Genomic DNA, 26,517 nt, shown 5'->3' on the forward strand with positions numbered 1-26,517 from the left:
TTATTTGCGGGTGGCATTTCCAATTTAGATTTCTCTAAGGAGGCCCCAGTCTAAATTGCCCTTTCTTAAATATGACTTAAATATGATAGCCATGCTTGTTTCTGAGTAGGCCTGAAGGGTAAGAGTGTTTGCAACTGACGTTCTTTCTTGTTTGGGATGCCTGCTTGGGCTCTATTTTAACTTTGGCCATGTCAAAGCTAGAATGTGGGCATCGCATTCCATTTGTTACTGCAAATATATGTCTATTCTTACAGTAAACATAGATTCTATTGAGAGGTCCTGCTTGGGGTGCTTTTGTGACAAAATAAATGGCATGGAAGGAAGGTGATCAAAACATTTGGCATGTCCTGCAAGTACTCCATCCCTATTTCTGCTTCTGAGATGGAGAATGGTTTGGAGAATCCATCCTCCAGGTTATTGGCACCTATAGTACTTTACTGACAATTATAGGGCTTTGTAGTTCACAAAATGTGTGCTGTAACACCCCAAGGTGTTGCAGCAAACCTACAGGGATATTTTCCTATTTAAACAGCATTGTTTGTGAATTGTTTTGGGGCCTGAAGTGTCGGGATCCCCTCGGAGGACCATAATCTGAGATGGTTTGAGATATTTCTTCCGGAAATATTGAATTGCTCACTAGAGCATACAAAACTTTTGCCAGACCAATACTTGAATACAGCTCATCAGTCTGGAATCCACACTGCATATCAGACATTAATACAATCAAGCGAGTCCAGAAGTATTTCATGGGAAGAGTACTACACTCCTCTGCTCGCAACAAAATACCCTATATCACCAGGCTTGAGATTCTGGGCTTGGACAACCTTGAACTATGCCGCCTACAGTTAGACTTAAGCGCAGCACACAAAATTATCTGCTACAATGTCCTACCAGTCAATAACTAGTTCAGCTTCAACCACAACAATACAAGAGCACACAACAGATACAAACTCAATGTAAACCGCTTCAAACTTGATTGCAGAAAGTACGACTTCAGCAACAGAGTGGTCAATGCCTGGAATGCACTACCTGACTCTGTTGTTACATCCTCTAACCCCCACTCCTTTAATCTCAAACTAACCACTATTGACCTCACCCCATTCCTAAGAGGTCTGTAAGCGTGCATAAGTGCACCATCGTGCCTCCTGTCCCTGTCCTATTGTCCCCATTTATTCATACCTAATTCCTGTATTCTTACTCATGTTTATACATATCTATTACCTTGTAAGTGATTGACAAATAAAATAAATAAACAAAATAAACCTCTGCTAAGGCTTCAATAAAATGGCCAAAATTAGCAGAAGACAGAGAGAGAAAGAGAGAGAGAGAGCACTGTGGGATACAGTTGTGTATTTTCTCCCCTGTAGCCTATCTTTGATTTGTGCATTAGTGAACATCCTATCCAGTGAAAAAGGACAATTTGAGCATATATACAGGAGGCTTCTGGGGATGTGTCATACACCAGTGTCGAATCCCAAATGCAGGCGTTTTCATGCTGTTGTTTCAGATTTCATAGAAGGCAAAGACTATATCGCATGTTTCTTGTTTCATTAATTGTCTTGCTTATTTTTAGTTATCCAATAACCAGGTCCATTCTTTAACTTTGCTTGTGTTTACAGATCACATATGTGAGGTGGGCGAGTTTCTTTGTCATGATCGTGTGAGCTGCGTGTCTCAGAATTGGCTTTGTGATGGAGACCCGGACTGCCCCGATGAATCAGATGAGGCTTCATGTAAGTAAAACATTATCCTGGTTCCTTTGAACTGTTCCAGCTGTAAAAGATGGGCTTACTTTTGTTTTAACGCCCTAAGCAGATTCTTAATGATGTCACTGATTAAAACCCTTGAAGAAATATACTTACAGAATGAAGAGGGGTGTGTGTATGTGTGTGTGTGTATAACATTAGAATGAACAATATCAGCCAAGCATGTGTACCATATTTCTTTTCTGACCTAGAAAAGGCAGCAAAGCAAAAGCCAAGGAAGGAACAAAATAATAATAGCACGCCAGATGTCATTTGCAATAAAAGTAAAGAGAACACCGAGACCTTGAACAAAAGCAGAACAGGAGAAAACAAGAGGAAAAGAAAGTAATAGGTGAAAGAAGCAATGTTTGAAAAATGTCAGGAAAAAGCTTTAATAAAACATGCTTAATCATTATAATAATAATGGAAAAAAAGTCTTGTTTTTTCTTTGGCTGAGAGCTATTATAGAACAGCAGAGAACAGCACCCTATGGGCTTCTTCCAAAAACACCATGGTCTACTGATTAGATTATATTAAATCTTCATATTTCCTAGTTTCCTCAGCAAAGTACAAAATGAAGAGTTCTATTTCATGTCCTCAGGACAATCATTTTGTGTAATAGGAGCTAGTAATGAAACTGATAAAGTTTTCAGGTGAAATGTAAGATAAGAGAAGAAAGACAGTGTTAAAGACTGGAAAACATAGAGCACCTTTCTTATGTCACATGAAGGATAGGGTTTTTTTTTTTTAAAAAAAAAAAAACCCATAGACAATGAAGTAAGAATGAATGATGCTGTTTAAGTGATGGTATTTTAGAGTGTGATTCCTTCTCCACAAACCCAGTTTGGTATTGGTTGTTTAAAACCTTCGTTTATTTGTATACAAGGTATGTCATGTACCTAGGGACAGCAATTAAAAGAATAATGAATGCCAATTAATTAGCAATGATAGAATAATGGTAATTACATTTTGTTTTGTAGCAGCTTCAATGTATTCATTTAATAGGAACTAGATCTTGTCATTTCTAGGTATCTTGTCATACTTCCAATCTAGCTTGGACTATTTCAATTAATCGTACATACTTGAAATTATTTCGCAGACAACTAGTTTTCCTTTAAGTGCTGATAACTGAGAAAAAAAGTTTTGGTAAGTTTTGTAAGCCCCAGGAATTTGAAAGGGAAATCTCATGCCTGCCTCGATTTGTCTCTTGCCATTGCTAAAGCCACCTCAGGGTGGAAGGACATATCCTATCCCTTATTATTTGTCACAGAAATGGAACCTGTTGTAGAAACACATTAAGTTGCAAAAAGGTAGCTATTTTCCCTCTGTCTCTTTCTCTTTCTCCGCATTCTTCATCATTACCCTACATGGTGATATCAATAAACGCAGTGGCATATAAGAGGCCATTTCACTCAAGGGTTTCTACAATACTAATGTGATTTCAAAAAGAGGAGTTTTTACAAAACTTTCCTAGCCAAAGGAAAATTCATCATTGTCTTTCATCTTACTTCACTTATCCCAGTCATAGCATGAAGGGTAAAGTATTTTTAGAGAAGTTCATGAATTTTACAAATAAGTAAATCATTTGCTTTGTCAGTTCTGAAGATCATTATGCAGTCTTCATGGGACATCTATTTCAGGTTACATCTAAAGGAGCAAAATTAAAAATCCCCTGCCTCCATATCCCTCCCCTCTCATAGATGTGCAGAGTAATAGTAATTTGAGTGTTTATTTCCCTTGAATATGTTTCCTGTAATTATATGTACAAAAGACAGCCAACCATAACTGAATCACTCTGGAGCAAGGCTTTCACTGCCACAGATGAGAGGCAAAGCACTGTTCTCTCTGTAGAACAGAGCTTACTAACCAAAAGAAAGAAGGCTAAAGAAGGCTAAAGAAGAACAAGAAGGTTAACAGTTCTGAGTAGAGGAAGGCAACCTGAGCTGAGGAATCCATGTGGCCTTCAGCTTATCAACTTGAAAAAGCCAAGGGATCAATTCTGATCTCCAGCAATCAATATCTATGCTTGTAAAACAAAGAAGGGATTTTAGAAAGAAAGGAGACAGATGTGTCCCAGCTCCGTTGGGCTCTGCCACTCCTTGTCTTAGAGTTCTCTATCATGTGACCCTTGAAGTAAGTGCTACTTCATGTAGATATCTAAAAAGGTTACCGTATTTGCCGGCGTATAAGACGACTGGGCGTATAAGACGAGCCCCCAACATTTCCACTCAAAATATAGTTTTTGTTATATACTCGCAGTATAAGACGACCCCCCACTTGGAGGCATGGCGCCTTCTTCCACCGCCCACCGGACCCTTTTCTTCCCAAGGGGACCCTGGAAAGCAGCTCGGGAGCCGGGTGGCCCTGCCCAGCGGGGTCCCATCAGGAACTTCCTGAGGACACCCCCCGCCCCAAGCACAGCCCTCCCGGTCTTTCAAAGAGGGAGGGAGAAGCGGAGGAGCAAATTGCCGCCCGCCCCGCTGCCCAGAAGGAGGGGCGCCACAGTCCACCCCCACCACCTTCTCCCCCACTCCCGGGCCATTACGCGGCTCGGGGCTGGCTGGGCGGCGGCCCCGCCAGAGACCCTCCCGCTCCACCCCACCCCACCTCCAGATTGGCCTCCAGCAGCGCCCGAGCCGGGCGGAGGGTGGTGGGTGGGTGGGAGGAGGAGGAGGAAGAGAGACTTCGGCTGGGCTTGAAGGGGCTTGAGTTGCGGAGCTCCGCCCCGTCGCTCTTGCACCGAGTGACAATGTATTTACCGGCGTATAAGACGACCCCCCACTTGGAGGCATGTTTTTTAGGGCAAAAAGTCGTCTTATACGCGGCAAATACGGTACATCATGGCAACTGGACTAAAGTTTATTATATTGAAACATTTCATTATTCATCTTGGTCAGCTATGGTCCCGTTGCTATGATTTAACCTTTTTAGATACTTTTGGGCCCGGATGATTGAAGCTTCATTTACATATTGTGTTTCATTTTGGGGAGAAACCCAAGCAGTAGGTAGGGCAAGAGTCAGTACATCCCAAAGACTCTCTGACTCTACGCCTAACCCAAAAAAATCATTTTGACTGAAGAAGTTATTTGAATGAGTAACAAAATGTCTCAGTTTAATAAACTGTGGTCCAGTTGCCATTATTTAACCCTTTTAGATACTTTTGGGCCTGGGTGATTGAGTCTTCATTTATACACGATGTAGAGATACATAGCTGATTTCCAACATCCTTTTCATTTCCTGGTTCCCAGTCTTTGTCTCTGCAAAAGATCCATTATTTGACTCTTTTTGTCAGGAGCCAACATTTTCTCTTAATTCTTTGTCCCTTTGATTTCTTTTCTACTTAATACCTTCTTTGACTTCTGTTTCATTCAAAATTCCTCTCGTAGCTGCATTTTTTTCTTCCCATATTTATTATCTGCTATAATCCTTCCCACTTATTATTCACCTATTTTTGAGACATATATCAGCTTATCAGTCATCAGATTTTTCCCCCCTATTCTGCTAGAATACACCGTCCTTTTAGTTTTGCCTCCTTATGATGCTTTCCCCTTTCCTTTTCCATCTCTTCCTTCATCTTTCATTATTTTTCCCGCTCCCTTACCTTGCCTCCTTTCACGGCTCTTACCAAATCTTTCCAATCTGCCTTTTCATGTCAGTTTCTAACCCTTCAACCTACAACTGCTTTGCTTCCATTCTTCTTGTTCCTAAGCTTGAGGCTTTCCATAATCACATCTATCTTTTGCTACTGCCATATAAGCTATACTGTTGACACATTCACCCAAGCCCTTCAATATTCCATGTCATCACCACCTAGGAGATAAAACAATAAAGCCAGTGTCTACAGATGGCAGGCAAAAAGAAGCAAAATTTATATGGACACACTCACAGTGACTTACACAGACACCCAGAGAGAGACACTCGTATGCTATGTGGTGATTGAGAATTCATGATAACTCTGTTCGCTTAGCTGAGTGTTTCAACTAGCATCTCCAATGTTCAGAACAAATATGCAATCTGTTACATTGCCCTTTATCTGCAGAGGAGAAACCTATCAGCTGTTGCTCTTCAATAGATTTTGTGAACTTACAAGCTATTGAATTTAAACACAGCACTAAGTGGATCCATCCAAATTATTTCTACCCAGTTGAGCTACTTAAGCATTATTAATATTATTTATTTTTTGTTGCTACTGTTGAATACCACCTGCACAAGAGAAGGTTTCCCATTCATAATGAACTGGAAAAGTTCTGTGTTGATAGTTGCCACAATCTGGCATGTGACTGGGACTAGAGGTGCTGGAGCCCATACTCAGGAAACTTCTGTCTAGCAGAGTGTGTGTTTGGACTATTCTGTGTGTAATATTTATATGGAGCCTGTCATGGGTGGTTTTTTAGATGTTGATTAGGGAGTTAATGGTTGGTTATTAAGACATTGGCTGTTGTTTCCTTGTGTTGCCAAGCCCTCACCTTCTAAATACTTGACAAGCTGATGGTAAATCAGCATTCCTGTTGACTGACAAGGGACCCATTTCCCAGGCTTCAATAACTTCCCTGGCTGTTTTTGTGCCTGTTCATCCAACAATCTTAATAGTTACAACATTGAATGTATGTTCTTGTTTATTGCAATGTGGGGCTACCAATGTGTTCAGGTCTCTTTATCTGACTGCTCACTTATGTTCTTGCAATCTGATAGGCAGTTGCTAATTGGTGCTGGGGGGAAAATCTTGTTAGATTTGGTATTTGTAGTGATCCACTAGCATAATCAATGCCCACATCACTTGTAAATTTAAACTTCAGATAAATCCCCATATTTAGGCTCAACCAGCTTGATCATGGAGCTGTTATGAACAGAAGGGAGATCTGCTACATTGCACATAGATATGGTGAATCTAAAATGATACTTTACTGTTTCACTGTAGTTTTAATATTTAACTTTAAACATGCATGTTCTCAGACTATAGTGCCTGGAAACTATGAGGGTGTGGATGGGGAAGAACTCAACCTTGATAAGACTGAGCAGCTGTGGATTGTAGGGCATCTGCATTTAATGATTTTCCTAGACAGAGGTGGTGCATAATTTGGTGGTCCAGGTGGAATCACAGCTTGAGGAGCAGGGGCTCGTTGTGGCCAGGACAACCTTCACACAGTTCTACCCTATATGCCAGTGGTCCCTATTCTTAGATCGGGAGGCATTGCTTACAACCAAACATGCCTTGGATTACTGCAACATGCTTTACACAGCCTTCATTTCCATGTACTGAAGTACAATTTCCTAACATCTATTTGCATAAACTCTTGATGGTTAGTAATTATTTTAGAAAATAAACAAATAAACAAAGGTTCCATATTGAAGGAGAAAACATACTGTCTCTCAAATAATGTGATTATCTTTCTGTTTTCTAGGTAGAATATATTAAAGAGAACAGTTATGTAACTGTATCTGTATTGGTTACTGTCTGCATTTTCATTTGAAGTAACATTTACTGGTCATGCTTACTTTATTAACTTCCTGGCTTGAAATATTGTTGAATGGCAGATATTTGCTTTTGTAGATAGATGCTGTCACTTCTGAATTTGAAGTCTCCTTTGGCTCCAAAAAAAACAATAGCATTAAAAAATAAAATACATTCAACCTTGGAATTCAAAGAGTATCTATGCATATATCCATATCCATATCCATATCCATATCCATGTATATGTATAGGTATAGGTATACACACACACACACACACACACACACACACACACACACACACACACACACACAATATATATATATATATATATATATATATATATATATATATATATATATATATATATATATAATTTGTTTTCTTAAGTTTTCGGGTACTTACATGTATGGCATTCAGCTTTGTTCGAGTATTTTCCCGTCATTGTAGTTGTACTTTTAAAGTTGTAGCAGCGTTTCGCAGAATCTCATCTGCCATCATCAGGCTTCTGGAATCCAGAAGCCTGATGATGGCAGATGAGATTCTGCCAAACGTTGCTACAACTTTAAAAGCACAACTACAATGACGTGAAAATACCCGAACAAAGCTGAATGCCATATATATAATCATATACATAACATATATATAACCATATATATATATATATACATATCATATATATATATATATATATATATATATATATATATATATATATATATATATATATCATATCATATCATATCATATCATATCATATCATATCATATCATATCATATCATATCATATCATATCATATACAAAGGACAAAGATACAAGCAAATTGAAGGAGCCCCTATGGGGTCACCACTGTCACCCGTCATTGCAAACCTGTTCATGGAAGAATTCGAATCCAGAGCCCTGGCTAACTCCACCCACAAACCCAAACTATGGTTAAGATACATCGACGACACATTTGTGATTTGGCCCCATGGAAAAGAAAACCTAAACAATTTCCTAACACACCTAAACAGCACACACCCCAAAATCAAGTTCACCATGGAAACGGAAACAAACAAACAACTACCATTCCTAGATGTACTAATCTACAAAAAAACAGATGACACACTAGGACACACCATATACCAGAAGAAAACACACACCAACCTCTACCTCAACACCCAATCCCACCACCACCCAGCACAGATAAACTCCGTGGCCAAAACACTAATCGCCAGAACCAAATGCCTGGCAGACAAGACACACATAAAAACTGAACTATGCACCCTGACTAAAGTACTGACAGCCAACAGCTTCCACAAAAGCAAAATCACTGGCTTGATCCACAAAAACACACTGAGACATAATGGAGACCTAGAAGATGAACAGATCTATGGAACAGCTGTCCTGCCCTACTTAAGAGGTACTACAGACAAAATCAGTAAGATACTACACAGGCATCACATCAAGACTGCCTTCAAAACAGACAGAAAAATGGCAGCCATCCTTAGAAACCCCAAAGATAAAATTGACCTGGAAAACCAAGGCATATATGAAGTCCCCTGCGCATCATACCTGGCCACATACATTGGACAGACCAATAGAAGAATAAGTACCCGCCTGGATGAACACAAAAATGCAGTCAAAAAGCTGGAACACACTTCCTCACTAGTCCAACACATGAAAGCCACAGGTCATAGCATCAACTTCAATGGCACCAAAACCCTAGCCACTATAGAAAACCCCAGCCACAGAATTATCAGAGAAGCCATAGAGATTGAAAAAAGACCTGAAAGCATGAATAGAAGAGATGATTCCACCAGACTGTCAATTGTTTGGAAGCCTGCACTCACAAACAAAAAAATATTCACACCACTAGCCAGGCAAACACCTGGGCACAAACAGATCCCCCCTGATACCTCCAGCTCAAACACACCCCAACCAGGCACCCAGATGAAACCTAACTTCCTAACAAATGATAGCCGTCCATTTACTTGGAGCCAAGCTGCACTAAAAGCCTCCAATAAAGGAACCCAATGTTGCCAGCCAATCAAGACACAAAAAAAGCCACAAAACAGACAGAAGATATTAGAAACACCAATCAAGCAGAACACAGCAAACTCCAAGACCAATAAACACAGACTAAGACTCCCAACCAATCAGGATGAAGAAAAAAACATTCTGGCACAGCAGTAGGCTAGCCCCAAATTGCTACAAATGCTACAACTTTAAAAGCACAACTATAATGACGTGGGAAAATACCCGAACAAAGCTGAATACCATACATGTAAGTACCCGCGAAAACTTAAGAAAACAAATATCAGACCTCTACGGGGAGGAAATAAACAGCCAGACCAAAACCTAAGAGAAGCTGGAAGTTAAAAGAGCAGGAATACTATGTGACCTCAAATTCCTACACAGCTGCAGAGACAACAATGCAGCACCAACCTGCTTCAAATTAACATTCCATCACAGCACAGCAGCTACTAAACGTATCCTGAAAAGAACTGAAATGGCTCTACTCAGGAACGAGCTCCACAGAAAGAGATTCCAATTGGATCAGTTAAACAAAGATTTGCTAGCACTACACCTGGAATTGAGCAGCAAAATCCACCCTCTACTTTGGGACAAGATAAAACAACTTACAACTTGGAGAGCTGAAACTGAAACCACTTACAAAAATGACAAACTCTTGAAGAAACTAAAGAAATTAGAACATGACAAGAAAGCCCCCAACAACTCACAACAACACCTGAAACAATTAGTATATAATGTTTCAAACAGATAACTCACCAAAACAGAAACAGATGTCCTAACCAAAGGATTCAATTATGCTATAGCACCCAAAAAATCCCTGAGACACTCAGAGAGAAAACCAGCTAGGGAAAACATCAACACTAACTATTCCATTCTACTTGCTTGCTTCTTGAAGCAGTACCATGGGGCTTTTAGCTTAAGAAAGAAAAAGCAAGATCCCCAAAGCTAGGGACAGACCAAACAGAACTGCTTCAAAACTGTTTCACATTGACTCCTGAATGACAACTGAGACAGAAATTGAATGATTTTGCTTCCTATTGTGGACACTAACAGGAAGGACAGAAAGCTACCACTGCTTCACTATTAACACCAAAGTTCTATATAGATGTGCTTTTTAAAAATTCTTATACAGTTATTTCATTTTCATTTTCTGTCTAGTGAGGAAGAATAAGAGTATATTTCAAGAAAAAGAAGTTTTGAGGATGGCCTCTAATATTCAGAAGATGTCCTACAGTGACTGAAACTGGGATAAGAAATCATCATAAAAAGTGAAAGCCCCAAATATAGGGTGGGTAGACCTGACTTAGTAATAATGCATATGAAAAGGATCTGGGGGTCCTGGCATGATCCAGCCATGCCATCCAGATTGTAAAAAAGCTGGGGATTTTTTAGGATCTATTAATAGATTCCAGATCAGAACATTTACTTGTCCAGTCTGTTCTGTCTTCATTAGGCTCCTCTTGGACTATTGTTCTGGGCACCACAGTCTAAAACTGACATCAACAAAATGCAATAAAATTCAGATAAGTAGTACCAAGATGATGAGGAGACTGGAAACCAAGTTCTATGAAGGATAGTTGAAGAAACTGTCTATGCTTAATTTATAAAAGAGAAGAACAAGGAGAGGTTTAAAAGCAATCTTCAGATAGCTAAGAAGTGACCTAGAGAAGAAGGAGTGGATTTTTTAAAAGTTGCTCCAGAGGACAGACCCAGAACCAATAGGTTGAAATTGTGGGGAAGTAGATAGAGGTTAAGTATTAGGACAGATATCCTAACATTAGGAGCTGTCCAGCAGTGGAATAATTTGCCTCAGGAGATTCTGTTTTCTGCTTTATTGGAAAGGTTGGTTAAAGCAAAATGCTTCAACAGATCCTGCAGAGAATAGAATGTTGGACTAAATGACCTTTGAGGTCCTGTCCAATTCTATGATCTTCTGATTTTATGATAAGATCAGCAATGGTTGCATGTGATTTTTGGAATCCAATGTAATTAGATTTAGATCATTTGGTCATCAGGAAAAAGAAACTGCTAATGATGTGACCTTTTTAAAATTGCTAGCAGCTTCATCCAACCTAAATATGAAGTTCCCAGCTTCGATATACAGTATATAAAGGGAAAAAAACTCAAAATAAACAGTATTTTGTACTGGGTCATAGGATCCGTAGTAACTATATCAAGTATATTGAAAATTATTCTGAATGTTTAGAAGTAGCATAGTCAAAACTGTGCTAGGTATTCTATTATACCACTAGATCTTGACACTAGAGAAAGGGTTTATTTTTATGTTCTTCCTTGATGGATCTGGAAAAATCCAAATGATTGTAAATTATGCTATAAATACTTTAATCACTAATTCCATCATTTCCATATCAACCCCCATCCAAATTAATATATTACTCAAAGTTAACAAACACATCAAAATGAGGGGGAATCTTATTGTGAGATTGCAAAGTTATTGGTTTTATTTTATGATTTTATTTTCCTGTTATTAAATGCTGCTAGTGGAACGGAGGAATAGATAAAAGGGAGGGTGGGACTTGGCAAGGGTTTTTTGAATTCTTTGATGTTTTTAAGCCCTCATCCCTTGATAGAATAAACCCTCAGAGCTGACCTTTGAAGACTAAGGGTCTCCAATCCTTAGGGTTCCAGATTTAGCACGTTAGTTTAAAGTTGTTACAGAAAAAAACTCCGACCTGACATGTAATTTAAAGGAAAGTTCCAGAATTCTCTCAGGCTGGATTGCAACTTGCCTATTTTGATAAAAACCAGAGTGTTTCAGTGCAAAAAATACCAAGTGTGATTACTCACCTCTTCAGGTGAGATGCCGAATGTCAGACCAAAATATTTGCGTTATAAATAAAGCTTGTTTCTTAAGCTCACATTTCTCTTCCTGCTCACGTTTAACTGGAGAGGCAGTGTGACTTTCATCAATAGAGGTGTATTTCTTTTCAACTGTTTGTCTACTTTATAAATGTGTACAAAGCAAACGGCACCGAGACCAAAAATTATTTTCACTGTGGATACTCAGCAAAAGCATTACGATCCACTCAGGTACACTTAGTCATAAACTTTGTGCTGGCCTTTCTTAAGAAGGTGAATTTCACCCTAGGGTGTCAAAAGTGCTTTACAGCCAGAAATAAATCAAGGTTTGAAAATGTCCTCTCCCTATCTTTGGTGAGAGCAAGATCTGGGGAGGTCACACACACCCCACACACAATCCCTCAAAATGCAAGGATTGCAAGTAGAAATGAGAACATCCAATTCCCTAAACCAGGTCGTGAATTGTGCCGATACAGGTCTCTGTGATTTGTCAGCTGTGCTTATTCCCGACAATTTATCTATCTCTGGGAATAAAATGCGCAGCTGCACATTTGGAAAGGATTTAGACTGCACCTTATTCTGCCTCACCAGCACAGTGCGGTCATAGGGGAACATCAGCTTTTCTTCTACTTTAGTCACGGTTAATTATCTGATGCCTCTTTTGTTTCCCGATCAGGTTTGCAGAGAAGTCAATTTAACTGAAAGCTGATGGCAGCGGTTTGCTTCCTTGAATTCTATGCAAACGGTTACAACAGTGCTGGAGAATAATATGGGCCCTGAAGTCTAGTGCCTGATGCCCAAATGTCAGGAATAATTAGATCATATTAAGGTTTAATTGCCAGCTAAATTGCACTTTCTCTAGGTTTCAAAAAAAGTGTGTCGGCTCCAAGAAGGAAATTGAGGCTTGTTTAAGTTTAGAAACAGAGGGGCAAATTCATCTTTTTTAAGGGACACATACACAAATAATTCATAGCGAGATCCACAGCATCTCTGGATTTTTATTTTGTTTTTATTTCAGGCAGCAGCAGTGTGACTTTTATGGCTCAGTTACTCATTTCCAACAATATGAAGATTTACACTGGAAAGATGGGTTCATCCTTTGGCACTTTCAGATCACTACAGGGAAGCAACAGATATTAAAAAACAAACAAACTTCCATGCATCCCTAGAGGGAAACCTTAACTCTTTCTAATTTATTCCCAGATGTCTATGGAAATTCTCAATCATCCAGGTCATGTTTGTCCCAAAGATGCTTTTCCCAAAAGGCAACTGGACTTTCTTGGTGGTTTATTTGTTTGAAAACATTTTGCTTCTCATCCAAAAAGCTTATTCAGTTCATGAGAAATGAAACATTTTCAAACAAACAAAAAACAAACAAACAAGAAAGTCCAGGTACCTCTTGAAAAAACCAGCCTTGGCACATTTATTCCCAGATGATACTTGAATATTCCTTGAGCTGTTGTCCATTTGGAATTTTTCTTGTTGCTTCCATTGTTTTATTGCTTCCCAGTAATCAATACTGATTATTGACTTCCCTGGCAAATTGATACCAACTTTTTACTAACATCTGATTTTAAAAAAGAAATAACATTTGAGGATATGGAAGCCAGATGTAGATGACCAGGCTGAGCCCAACTGGAGGGGTCAAGCACATCATCAATTTGCAATCCCTTCACTCTCACAATGGATTCCATTGACTTTTATCTACTGCCAATTTGCCTTGACTGTTAATAGCTCAGATTTTTGTCGAAAGCTAGCATGGATTAAATTTGTACTGATTTGAACAGCCTTGGTTCCTGATTTCTTGTGCCTGACACCAGGAGGATGGATGCCCATCTCCATTGCTTTCATTTTCATTTAATACTGCCCAGTGCAACAGTGGATAAGTGATATACACAACTGAGAAGCAGTATCACTGATTATTCTCTTATAAAAAGTATTCACAAACTGATGAGTTACTCCAGATACATCATTTACTTTGGTTTGGTTTTTTTGGGGGGAAAGTGAGATAAAAATATTTTTCTTATTTGCAAATATATTAACTTAAGTAACTTAAGTGTTCCTGTAAGTATCAAATCCATTATCCCAGCAATAGTTTTGTTTTCAACGCATAGGGAGGGAAGGAAGGAAGGAAGGAAGGAAGGAAGGAAGGAAGGAAGGAAGGAAGGAAGGAAGGAAGGAAGGAAGGAAGGAAGGAAGGAAGGAAATTTGAACACTTGCTTAATTTTTGCCATTCCACTTACTGAATTAAGGGGGGTCATTTTCTGAGGATCTGTATTTTTGTTCAAGAACCATTCTCTTAACATTTGGCTTCTGTTGAGATATGTTAATTTCTTTTATAGATCCTGATGTTACCTAACACCAGAACCATAAGATTTTATTGAACTTTAGTTTGTTTTCTGTTTTTTTTTTAAATTTGGTCAATTAATTTGTCATTTGGTTAATTGTGTGTGCCAACCAAACACAGAAATGTGAGATGGGCAGCTATACGGATTGAATTAAAGAAAAAACTAGCAATGAAACTGAACATTGTCAGACTAGAGATCCCCAGAGCATTTAATGCATTGTCACAAAATGATTGTGGTGGAGAAAACAGGAGAAGTAAGAAGTATAACATATGTCCATCACCTTGATTTATTCATAAATATAATACAGGTGGGATTTAAAACAATATTTTAATGGATATTCAATGGAATCATTTTTTTATTTTTTATTTTTGTATTTCCTGGATGCCAGAAGTTCTATTTACCAGAAAACAAATTGATTCCAAATTGTTATACTTCTTCTACTATGTCCATTTTAAATTTGATTTTTTTTCCTACATAAATATAATATTACACTGGGATACAGATATGCACTGGTTTTGTTGTTGTTTGTTTGTTTGTAAAAATGGCCAATTCCTCTGTTTTTTCAGTCTTTCAGTTTGTTTCCTGAGAAGTGCCCTAGGACAGTTGTCCCCAACCTTGTGATTGCCAAGGACTGATTCTCTGACGAGAAGTTTTCATGCAGACTGGAGGGGGCATGGTTTTGTGCACTTCCAGGGTCCCACAAGTTGCATAGATGGGGTTTCACTCATTTTCATGGCATGCTGAGGATCAGTGCTGGTCTCTGGGCCCAGAGATTGAGGAACCCTGATCTAGGAATATGAATTAAATGAAACAGTAAAAGGAAGCTGAATGCTGGCCTGAACGAGGGATATCTGACAGGACTATTCTAGCAGTGCGGGTCAATGTAATACCTAGGTTTTTTTAAAAAAATCAAAGTTAAGATTCTGGAAAGTTTGAAAGTTAGGAGCACATCAAACACAGCAAGAATGATTTCTCCCCCCTATGCATGCGTGTGTGTGTATGTGTGTGTGTTTCTATACTTCTTTTAAGCTACAGGTGAGAGGCAGTTTGGAAAGGGAGAAAAGATGTGAGAGAAATAACTCTTTTTCTGATACATATTTTCCCACTGAAATCATCCCCTAAAGCTTTTCTTTCTGAATGTGCAAGCTGTGCCTTGGGATTTCATAGCAGCTATTGGGGACAGATGGGATTTTGAAAAGAAGAACAGCCCAGAGATGATCTAAATCAGTGATCCCCAACCTTTTTGACGCCGCGGCCGGTACCGGCATCAACTGGGCGCCGCCATCTTTTTTGACGAAAAAGTGCTTCGGTGACTTCACGGAAGCACTTTTCGTCAAAAAGCGGCATGCCTCGGTGAGCTTTTTCGGTAGAAATGGCTTTCTACCGGAAAAGCTCACGAAGCAGCTGCGCCGCCATCTTTTTGATGAAAAAGTGCTTCGGTGAGCTTTCTACCGGAAAAGCTCACTGGAAGCACTTTTACAAAAAGATGGCGGCGCCCAGCAACCAACGGCCCGGTAAGACTTGTTTGCGGACCGGGAGCGGTCCATGCGGACCAGCGGTTGGGGACCCTGATCTAAATGATCCTATAACCAAAAAAGAGTTGGAAAAGTTTTTTTAAATGCAGGACATGCCCTTCCCAGGGACCGTGTGTGTGTGTGTGTGTGTGTGTGTGTGTGTGTGTGTATTGGTTTTCTTAAGTTTTCGCGGGTATTTATGTATGGTATTCAGCTTTGTTCGGGTCGCTACAACTTTAAAAGCACAACTACAATGACGTGGGAAAATACCCGAACAAAGCTGAAAAGCTGAATACTATAGATAGATAGATAGATAGATAGATAGATAGATAGATAGATAGATAGATAGATAGATAGATAGATAGATAGTATTCAGCTTTGATATATATATGCAGGTCTTGGCATGTTCGGGTCTTTTCTCGTGTAAGATTGAGAGTATCTTGGCAACATTTCGACGAGGTGCCACTTGCCATCTTCAGGCTGGTGCTTTTGGCTTCATGCTTGTGCGAGCAAAGCGTGATCAGAGATGCCGTCTCCCTGTATATACTGGTGGGGAGGTTGGCTGTGTTGTCATTTCACCATTGTCAACCTCCCCACCAGTATATATAGGGAGACGGCAGCTCCGATCACGCTTTGCTCACACAAGCATGAAGCCGAAAGCACCAGCCTGAAGATGGCAAGTGGGACCGCATTGAAACGTTGCCAAGATACTCACAATCTTACACAGGAAAAGACCCAAACATTATAAGAAAGTTCCTTATAAGCAAAATATTGGGGAGACTTATGATGTGTTCCTGGTGCATTGGGAGCCCTTGGAATAATTTTGTCATAGATAGATATCATTGTTCTGAGTAATGAACTCAGAGAAGTCAGGACTCTTGACACTTCATTCAGTTTCAAGAGATCCTTTATTGAGTGCATCATATTGGTGAAGTTAGAAAGGCCAACTCTAAATTATTCCCATGCTCAGGGATAGTTAAAAGAATAAGACCTCCCCAGCCTCTTTCCCCCCCCCAGGTCACATGGGCCAATCAGTACAGATGTAGGTTCCCGCTCAACTTCAACAAGTGTCCATTGAATTGACCTTGGTTCACACACTGGTTGGTAGAAGTTGTGGCTAGCCGGCTGAGGCACCACATTCTTGAGTTCCACCCCATGCTCTCCCTGCTCCCCCTTGAATGGCAACCAAGAAACGAAGCAGAAGTAAGCATGTCTTCAACTGAAGTCATTTTGCAGGTTGACAATAGGGCAATTACCCTTTCTGTGGATATGATTTAAAATGGCAAAATAATCTTGTTAATGGAAATAGCAGCCATATTGATTTGGCTTCCATCTTCTTCAGGATTAAACATTCAGTTCATGGGAGAAGCAAATCAAAATGGGGGAAAAAAGCAAACAAATGAAAATATGCATCATAATCATGCATTTGATTTTGCTGTTGTTATTGGATCTGGCAACCTTAGTATAGACATTCATTAGATACGAAACCATGTTTGCTTGCACATTTTCTAAACTAACTCCTTCTACGAGGCATTTTATTCCAATTAATCTATATGGGTTCTCCTGATTGTTGTTTGGGTTTCTCCTTCTTTAAAATTGATTTAAAGGCAAATAGACTGAGTGTAGCTAAATAATCATTATCCCAGCTTTCTATTCAGGCTTCTGTCCCAAAAGCTAGTTTAAAGTGCATTGGAGAAGAAAAAGGAACAGCACAGAGGCAACATGCAGGCAACTATACTAAAGCCTCCATAGTTTCTACAAGCTAATAGAGCATTTTAGAACATTTAGGAGTCTCTAAAGACTTGTTCTTGTTGATAGTTAAGGTCTGTTATGATTGCTGGAGGTATTCTTTTCCCTTGCACTATTCTACTTAAATTGCTCCAAAGGGAGTATTGTTCTTCAAATTCCAGTTAGATCTCCTACAGAGAAGAAAGGAAGAAGAATTCCACATCAGTTGCCTCTGTGTGATATCTGCACACCAATTCCAGAAAATACATCTCTAGTGCCTCTGCTCATTGCTCCTTTAGGTACATTTCTTTCTTCTGATCTCTGCTTCCTCTCCTCCTTCCATAATCTTATACAGGAATATAATTCTTTCATGAAGCTGCACTACCATCTATCAAATAATTACTGAAGTATGTAGCCCTGACTGGGTTTAAATCACTGTCCTATCCCAGCCCAAATCAAAGCTGCAAAATGCAAATTACTCTTAAAGTTAACATATTTTACTGTCACCACAATGGATTATTTTTTGAAGATGGGAATACTTCCATAATTATCTTGTCAAATTTGAAAGTTCCAAATTACAGAACATAAACGTATTAGGGATTCTTTATTGACTGAGTTTATTTTGTACAGAACAATATGAATATAGAGTTTATTTTGTACAGAACAATATGAATATAGAGTTTGCTATGGTGTTTAGTTCTTCAGTTCACTCAAACTTTTCTTCCTTTTCTTCATTTCCCCATGAGATGGAACATACAATTCTTTTGATAAGTAAATAAATACATGCACTGAAGTACTATTCATATGCAAATCAACGAGTAGTGTAGTTTTAGATAATTTTATCCAATTTATATTATTGTGAATTTTTGCTAATTTGCTGCAGTAAATAAAATGTTTGCAATGCACATCTGCACACAGTAAGGGAAGTATCTTGCAATTATAAATATGATCAACTTATAATTCCCTTTAAAATACTTTATCAATGAAATTTGTTTGATTTGATGGCTTTGATGCATCCACATAAAATAGATTCTCTCCATGATTTTCTGTCCTAATCTGCCCATCAAATACTGCAGTCATTGCCCCTGTGACTGACTCCAACCACCTTATTGCTGGCCATCCTCTCCTTCTGTTTCTTTCCACTTTTCCAGCATTACAGCTTCTTCAGAGAATTGATAACATGTCAAAGTGGTGAACCTGTTTCATTTCAGAGCCACTATTTCCTACAATGTCAACAAGCTTTATCAGTGGTCCAAGTGATAATATTTATGGTCTCCCAAATTTCTAAAACCCCATGCAGGTTTCTGGCTGTAGCTGTCAATAAATTGAATGAAGAGAAAACAACAACAACCCTAAAACAACCCAATATTCAGGGTGGTTATAAAATAAATCAGTGTTTCTCAACAATGACAACTTTATGATGGATGTACGGACTTCAACTCTAAGAATTCCCCAGTCAGCATTGCTAGCTGGGGAATTCTGGGAGTTGAAGTTCGCACATTGTTAAATTGCCAAGGTTGAGACACATTGAAATAAAGAAATGGACAATAAATGTAATGGGGTTTTAGAAGCAGCTTGTTTCAACATGCAAAAAAATAAAATAATTACTTTCTGCTTTACATATAAATGCAAATAACCAAACTTTAAGTTTATGACAATTTATGATTACATCTAGTTATGAACACATGTATTTAAATAGCTGTCTGATGGAAAATCTCACTCTATCTGATCAGCCAAGTGGAATTTGGGGATTGTTGGATTATTTATTTATTCCAAATGCTTTTTTTTCTGCTACTTCACTCGTATGAGTCTAGGCATTTTACAGCACAGCACAAAATACATATGATACATTATAATAAATCAATATGTTTCATAGTGACATATATAACAAACTATGTTTGAATATAAAGTTCCTGGCGGACAGACCTGGTATCACAACATTTCAGCCCTGATGTATTGCACTGTTGCTGGTAAGTGTTGCCTTAGCAGGATTTATTTTGCTACAATAACATTTTGAAACATGGCAGAAATAAAAAGTTCTTTCTAGAGTCTGTTTTGACTTTGTTGGCACAAACAGATAATTACTGTATTTGTAGCAGATAGATTTACAACCCACAATAATATTTTGTGCCGTTTGAAAGGCTGTGGTTCAAGATAATGTCACTTTCCCTTGGGCCTCAGTTACAGTGTAATTCAATATAAATACTCTTATTATAACAACGACACATTTGGCCCTTAGACATTGCACTATAAAGAATGTGGTTTATTTAAATAGTGGTTGGATGTTCTTCTTTATTCAGTACTTGGAGATGTGTTAAAGTGTAATGACTGTTTTTCCTCTCGAAATTACTGATGAAAACCATTGTGATTCACAAGCAGATGGCTGTTCCAAAGAAATGTGAAATTGCTTATCTAAAAGCTGTGTGGCTCAATTTAAAATTGAAGATTTAGATGTTTTATTAGGCATACACTGAAAATTGGTATTAACCAATGAAAAGGTTTTGACCGGGGGTGGGAGAATAATACAAACTGAAAGGACATCTGTACAACATACTATGTAAAAACCATTGCGTGCCTCATTCTATCCAGCAAGCAAAACATAATTTGGTATGCTCAGTAGTGTACAAAAGTGCAATCAAAAGAAAAAGTTGGAATTAGTCCTTAAAATACTATCTCTCAACTGTGGCAGTTTTCTGCTAACTTATATCTGTATCTGGCTCTGTAGTCTCATATTTACAAGTCAAATTGCACAGCACAAAAAGTAAGAATTAAGACTTCTAAGCATTATTTTAAATGGGGCCCTATATAATTCAGTAAGTTTAAATTTGAGTATGACTGATACATGCCATAGCTGTTGATACAACTGTCTAAGGACTAAATTATAAATTATATTCAACTTCCACTCCCTGCCGCTCAATCCAAATGGCCTATCAAAGAATACCACATTAACACATATAACAGGACTTCAATTAGGATTGGAAGTCAGTGTCACAAAAGAGAAATCAGCAATCAGAAATAATATAGTGCAAGAGACAAGCCAAGTCTGTAGTTAAGGGGCTTCAAGTTTTAACTTTTGTCTCTGTTGCAGCCAGGCTCTGTTTTAAGATCCATATAACTGAAACCACTGCGGCAAGAATTAGATTGGATTCAATCAGAAGTCAAAATCTGAGGATGACTCAGTAGCCTTATCCTGTATCTTAGTAAGGTGAAGGTTTCCCTGTCCAGTTATGTTTGACTCTAGGAGATGATGGTCAGCACTGTTTCTTGTTCAGGAGAGCCAGTGTTGTCCAAAGACATTATCCTTGGTCATGTGGCCAGCATACATCAAAGATGCATGGAACACTGTTACCTTCCCACCAAAGTGGTACCTATTTATCTACTCATATTTGCCTGCTTTCAAACTGCTAGGTGGGCAGGAGCTGGGGCAAGGAATGGGAACTCAGCCCTGGGGGTCTCAAAGCTGGGTTGTCTGCTTTCCAGGACAAGACAAGCTGAGTGCCTTTAACCGCCGAACCATTGTGCCCTCTCTATCTTAGTAGCAGCAAATTTTGAGATCATTTATGGATGGCCACCAATATCTATTGCCAAACACCCACTGTGTACTCTTTGCTATATCCAACTGCCAAATGCCATTGCCAATGCAGTGTGTGTTTTGAATAGTGTTGGACACATTGCCGCTCAGCAGCATACTTCTACATTGCTGCTAGTAACATACAGTTTCAATGAAGGCCATGATGCTGCTTATCTTCCTGGACCACAGTTGTCTAACAAAAACCAGGCGCTGCTGAATTAACCATCCCATGCCTTTGCCCTGCCTCAGAAAACTTCTTCATGGGTCCATCTGCTCCACTTCACAGACTTTTAGTAACCTCCAGAAAAATCCTTCAGAACCTCCTGCTGCCTGTTTCAGCATAATGTGATCAGAATGAAATTTTAGCAGAATTAGATGACACAAATTCATCCCGGACATTTCCTTCTAACAATTTTATCGGAGGGGGAATAAGCCTGGAACATTTTTTCCAAGCTCCTCAGTTAAGTGGAATGGAAAATAGCAGACCTTGATTTCCTGGTTTCATAGGATTGTTCTTTCGTGTTGAGAATAGTTTCCTTTGTGCACAATTATTGATTGCTTTAAATATTAAAACACAATCAGATATCTTGATAAAATGATTCTAGAGTTGCAGTTATGTGATTTTGTTGTGTGAATACTAAAAAATGGGAGTTGAGATAGCAGTGTTGCTTTAAATCCTGAAATTGGATTCCAAAACGTATAAATACTATCAGATATTTCACAGTGTGTGAAGAGCAAATATGTATACTACATAACTAGTTTATTGTGAGTGGAAAAGTTTCAGACATAGAAAATGATGTATTTCTTTGCTGCTATTTAAAGCTAACTTATAATGAACAAGCATTCTGGAGAAAGGTTTGCTCTTCTTTTTTAGATAATTTCAAAGTTAAGTAGAGAAGATGCTTTTAAAATTGGGACTTTTCACCACATATGAAACAGGAAACATTTCTGTTTGATTAGGTCTACCTGACCTGCTCTGGAAAAAAAATTGGCCTGGTTAATCAATAGTTGGCTGCAAAGAAATGGAGACAACTCCAGACTTTTTCAACCTAGATATATTTAGCATACTCCATTAGTTTAAGATCCACCCTCAGCTAAAGTGTTAGTCCGTTAGTCCTTTAATTGGCAGAAACATAAAATAGTATGATACATGCTGCCCACCTTTATCTGGCAAGAGGCATAATGCTGTCAAAATGGTGCTGTTATGGATGTGCTAAGGATAAGTGGATTATGGCAGCTTTGTGTACATCACTTTCTGCCAGATGTCACCAGTGGTTAGAAAAATATCCACTGCTCATTCTCCTTAGGAACCTAGGTCTGGAGAAGGAAAAAGGGGACTAACTAAGTTTTGACAGATGGCTAAACCAGTAGATATAACCACCTGTCAAAACTCATTCTGGTTTAACTCTAGGACAGAGGTCTCCAAACTTTCCAGATTGGTGGACCAGTGGGGGGCAGGAGGAGAGGGGATGGTTCCATGTGAGCATGCACATGCATACAGCTCCATTTGAGCTAGTGGCAGGCACACATGTCCGGCTGCTTGCACAAATGTGCACTCAGCCACCCATTGCATGTGCAAATGGAACTGAGTGCATACGAGGGGGTCGCCTGCTGCTTCCTCAACCCAGTTCTGAATGGGCCATGGCCCAAGGGTTGGGGACCACTGCTTGAAGACTTTTTACAGGTATATCCAAAGGAAGCCAAGTATCAGTTGAACATGGAGGAGTGCTGTTCTGGAATGATGCTAAATCCAACTTCAAAAGCAGCCCTAAAACAGATCAAATGGAGAGAACAGCATTATAAAGCAACAGAGAACCATCTCAGTCTCTTCCATTTTATTTTGGAATGCTCTTGCTGGTCAGCAGTTGTTCAGAGATCAGCTTTGAAACCTGGTAGGTATGGAAAGGTCTGGTCTGGAAAAAAAAAAACCTGGACCACCCAGTCTTAGGGGGGAGGGATTGAGTCTGGGGGAGGCATATTCACTCCAGTTTCACATTTCTCCTGGCTTATGCTACAAATAAAAAATACAATATGAAAAGACTGGGGGCTAATCTAATGGAGGAATTCTAACTGGCTCATTAAGATAATGTGTCTAAAGACTAAAGATATAAGTAGTACTTCAGGTCCGGATTATGTCAAGGAATAGAAAAATTGGGCTTTGTTTAATAAATATTTAAGCAGTTGCTGCAAGAGGGGAAAGTAAGAAAATGATTCACCAGTAAAATCTGTACTTTGTGTGTTCAAACACCTAAAGGGATTTTTTTTTTCTGAACAAAATGATAAAAAGTATCATTTTAATATTCCTCACTGCTAATGGATTATAATAGAAAATAGGGCAATGACAAGAAAAATATTTTAAGGTCATGCTTCTTCAAGATGAGTGGCCTGTTGCTGTTAAGATCTTGATTTTAAATGGCAGATTCAATATTGTAACAGATAAACATAGATAAACATAACTGTGAAACACACAGCCTTCCTCCCTCTCTCCTTCCTTCCTTCCTTCCTTCCTTCCTTGATTATCTGAAGGCTATGGTTAAAAAAAGGTCAAGATTGTAATATAATGGCATAAATGAAGGTCCACCCACCTTTATATAGGCTGCATGAATCATACCTATGTGGCTGCCATCTTGAATTATTTTTTATCTTCTCCTGTTGATTTTCTTCCTCCCTCCTCATAGCAAACAATTGTATTTCATTCAATTTACCTGAGTTCACTGTTACTAGTGCATATAAAGAAAACCAGGACAGTTGGTGGGCCGTATACAATGCTTCAATAATCATAACTTTAAGGCAACTCTTATCACAGAATAAACAGAGAAAACAACATAGTTTTTGTTGTGATTCAGACCTGAGTTGAAGTCTTGTCCAAATTTCGTATCCAGCTATGTTCTTTATCATTTGTCATTTATCCTGTAGCCATCACCAATTATTTTACTTAATTTCCAGTGAGTTTAGGGGGAAATCTTATGGAGCATTTAAAAAACTATTGAGTTCTGACACCTTTGATGAAATCAGAAATAACTTAGAACTCATTGGAAAGATGCTTATTTTATTTAGTTGTTACCACATGCTACAAATGCAACCTGTAGCAAAACAGGCAGCTCTCTGAGGTGGTTTGAAATTACACTGCCTTTTATAACTACTTCATATTTTCAAATATAAGTCCTGTAAGAATAAAACCTCCCTACCCTTGATATACCACTGTGTCTTATAGATCTGGATATAATCATATATCCTTAGAGCTGGTGTGAATGTACCTCCTACTTCAGGCTGTTCTGCTGAAGCATGGTCTTCTTGCAGTTCCATTTTTCATTTTGATAAATGCACCCCAGTAACAGCTTTTCAGCTGAGAGATATTACACACTGGTTCGTATCACAGAACAAGGAATATGCTCGGGGACAAAGATGAATGCCCATGCTCAACAGAATGTCAAAAGTGCCAGGGACTCTGATAGAAATTCTTTAAAAGCATAAGCATGTCTTCATTAAAATGCATCATCTGTATCAAAGATGTTATTTACACTGAGTGGGGAGATATAGTAGCCAAAACAAACCCAAGTAAGAATAACATTTTAGTTTAAAGCAAAATGACAAACACAAGACCAAGGATATGACAATGTGGAAAGCTGGAATCGGATGGAAGCAAAATTATTTATTCTTTATTAGCATCAGAATTAAGCAAGCAAGAGTAAAACAAAATATCAAGCAAGAAAAAAAGTTCCCATCAATTTGGGTTGGCAAAACAGAAGTGCTATGGTCAACATTGTAGATCTAATGTCATATCAAACTAATGTGCATTTTGAAATTCTGAAAAAGGATCAGAATCAAGTTGTTGTTGCTGTTATTGTTATATATGGATACTACTATCTTCATAGCATCATCTAACCTTCACTGAAAATCTTTCTTCATTCCTGTTATTTTGGCACTATAGCAGTTGGATGACTCTAGAAGATACCATAAATCACTGGAGTAGAAATCACCACAGAATGACATCCTGAATATGAATGCCAATTTTTGATCCAATTGCACATTGTATGCAGTCTTCAGTTTCAAAGGCATACTTTTGAAAGATTTCCTAGATGTTTCAATAAAGGAGGAAGTCAGTTCTACAAGTATGCCCTGCTGTGAACATATACGTCTCCTTAATTAGTAGAGAGGTCCTTTCATATTAGAGTTCCATTAAGGTGTAAAAAAAAAAAAAAAAGGCCAGCAATATTATCTCAAGGAGCTCAAAAGGATGTCTCAGTTCTTACAACTTCAGACTCTCAGTCTTTAGAAGCATCTCAGATGAAGGAAAATCTGTACACCCTATCTTCTATAGTGACCTATGATAGCCATCATGGCATAGAAGTGAAGACATTGGACAGGGGAGATGTCCAACCTCAGCCCCAGAAGCTCTCTGGATCCTTCTGAGCCAGTCAGTATCTCTCAGCCTATCTGAGCTTACAGGGTCATCATGGTGGGGAAAATTGCAAAGAGGGTTTGTACCAGAGTTGATATTCAGCAGGTCCTGACCAGTTCTGGAGAACCGGTAGTGGAAATTTTGAGTACTTTGAAGAATCGGCAAATACCACCTCTGACTGGAGATTTTACAGTATCCTTCCCCTGCCACACCCACCAAGCCACGCCCACAGAACTGGTAGTAAAAAAATTTGAATCTCACCACTGGTTTGTACACTTGCTTGAGCTTCTGAAGAAAAGATGAGATAGAAATCAAACATACAGTCAAATGTAATCTCTTTGAATTGGCTGTGCCATTATGACTAGGAGATGATGTTGATGGAACATCAAAAATATGAAACACTCCACTTGGGTTTGTATTTATAAAAATGTTTCTTTGTGGTGGGATAATGCAAATTGTCCACCAGGACCAACTTGGGAATCAGCATTTGCAGGACTTCTGTAAGCATGCTTAAAGAAAGCTATAATAAATTCAGAATCACAACTTATTGCAATACTCAATGTTTTAACTTTAGGGTGTAAATATCTGTAAAAGAGTAGCATTGTTGTCATTGCAATGTTTTTTTTCTGTAAAAATGGATCTGAAGTAATTAAAAGTGTGCTTGTGTGTGTATGTATGTGTAGATTAGCATGCACACTGCACACACACACACACACACACAAAACAGTCATTTAGCATCAATGCATTTGTTTCAGAATGAAGAACCTTAAGCAATGTAAATAAAATATGCATGAGATAAAGGCTTATATACAGCAGAACTGGAAATAATACAATCATATTAAAATATTTTAGTTGTTTTTTAAAAAAATACCATTTGGTTCATGTTATGTGTCATACTAGCAGTTCAAACAACTGGGGAT

The 26,517-nt window shown here is 38.6% G+C and overlaps 1 protein-coding gene across 1 annotated transcript in view; it reads left to right on the forward strand.

Annotated features, from left to right (window-relative positions):
- Positions 1 to 1,449: 1,449 nt before the first annotated feature.
- The window catches only part of LRP1B (LDL receptor related protein 1B), a 702,645-nt gene continuing 677,577 nt past the window's right edge, over positions 1,450 to 26,517 (forward strand). The window contains exons 1-2 of the mRNA XM_087955711.1: positions 1,450 to 1,519; positions 1,620 to 1,733. Of these exons, the coding sequence (XP_087811837.1) occupies positions 1,450 to 1,519; positions 1,620 to 1,733 (184 nt within the window). The remainder of the gene's footprint in view (positions 1,520 to 1,619; positions 1,734 to 26,517) is intronic.

Source organism: Notechis scutatus, chromosome 1 (assembly GCF_049901735.1).
Source record: "Notechis scutatus isolate UNSWTSFEM ecotype Mainland chromosome 1, rNotScu1.2, whole genome shotgun sequence".
In the NCBI taxonomy this organism is placed as follows: domain Eukaryota; kingdom Metazoa; phylum Chordata; class Lepidosauria; order Squamata; family Elapidae; genus Notechis; species Notechis scutatus.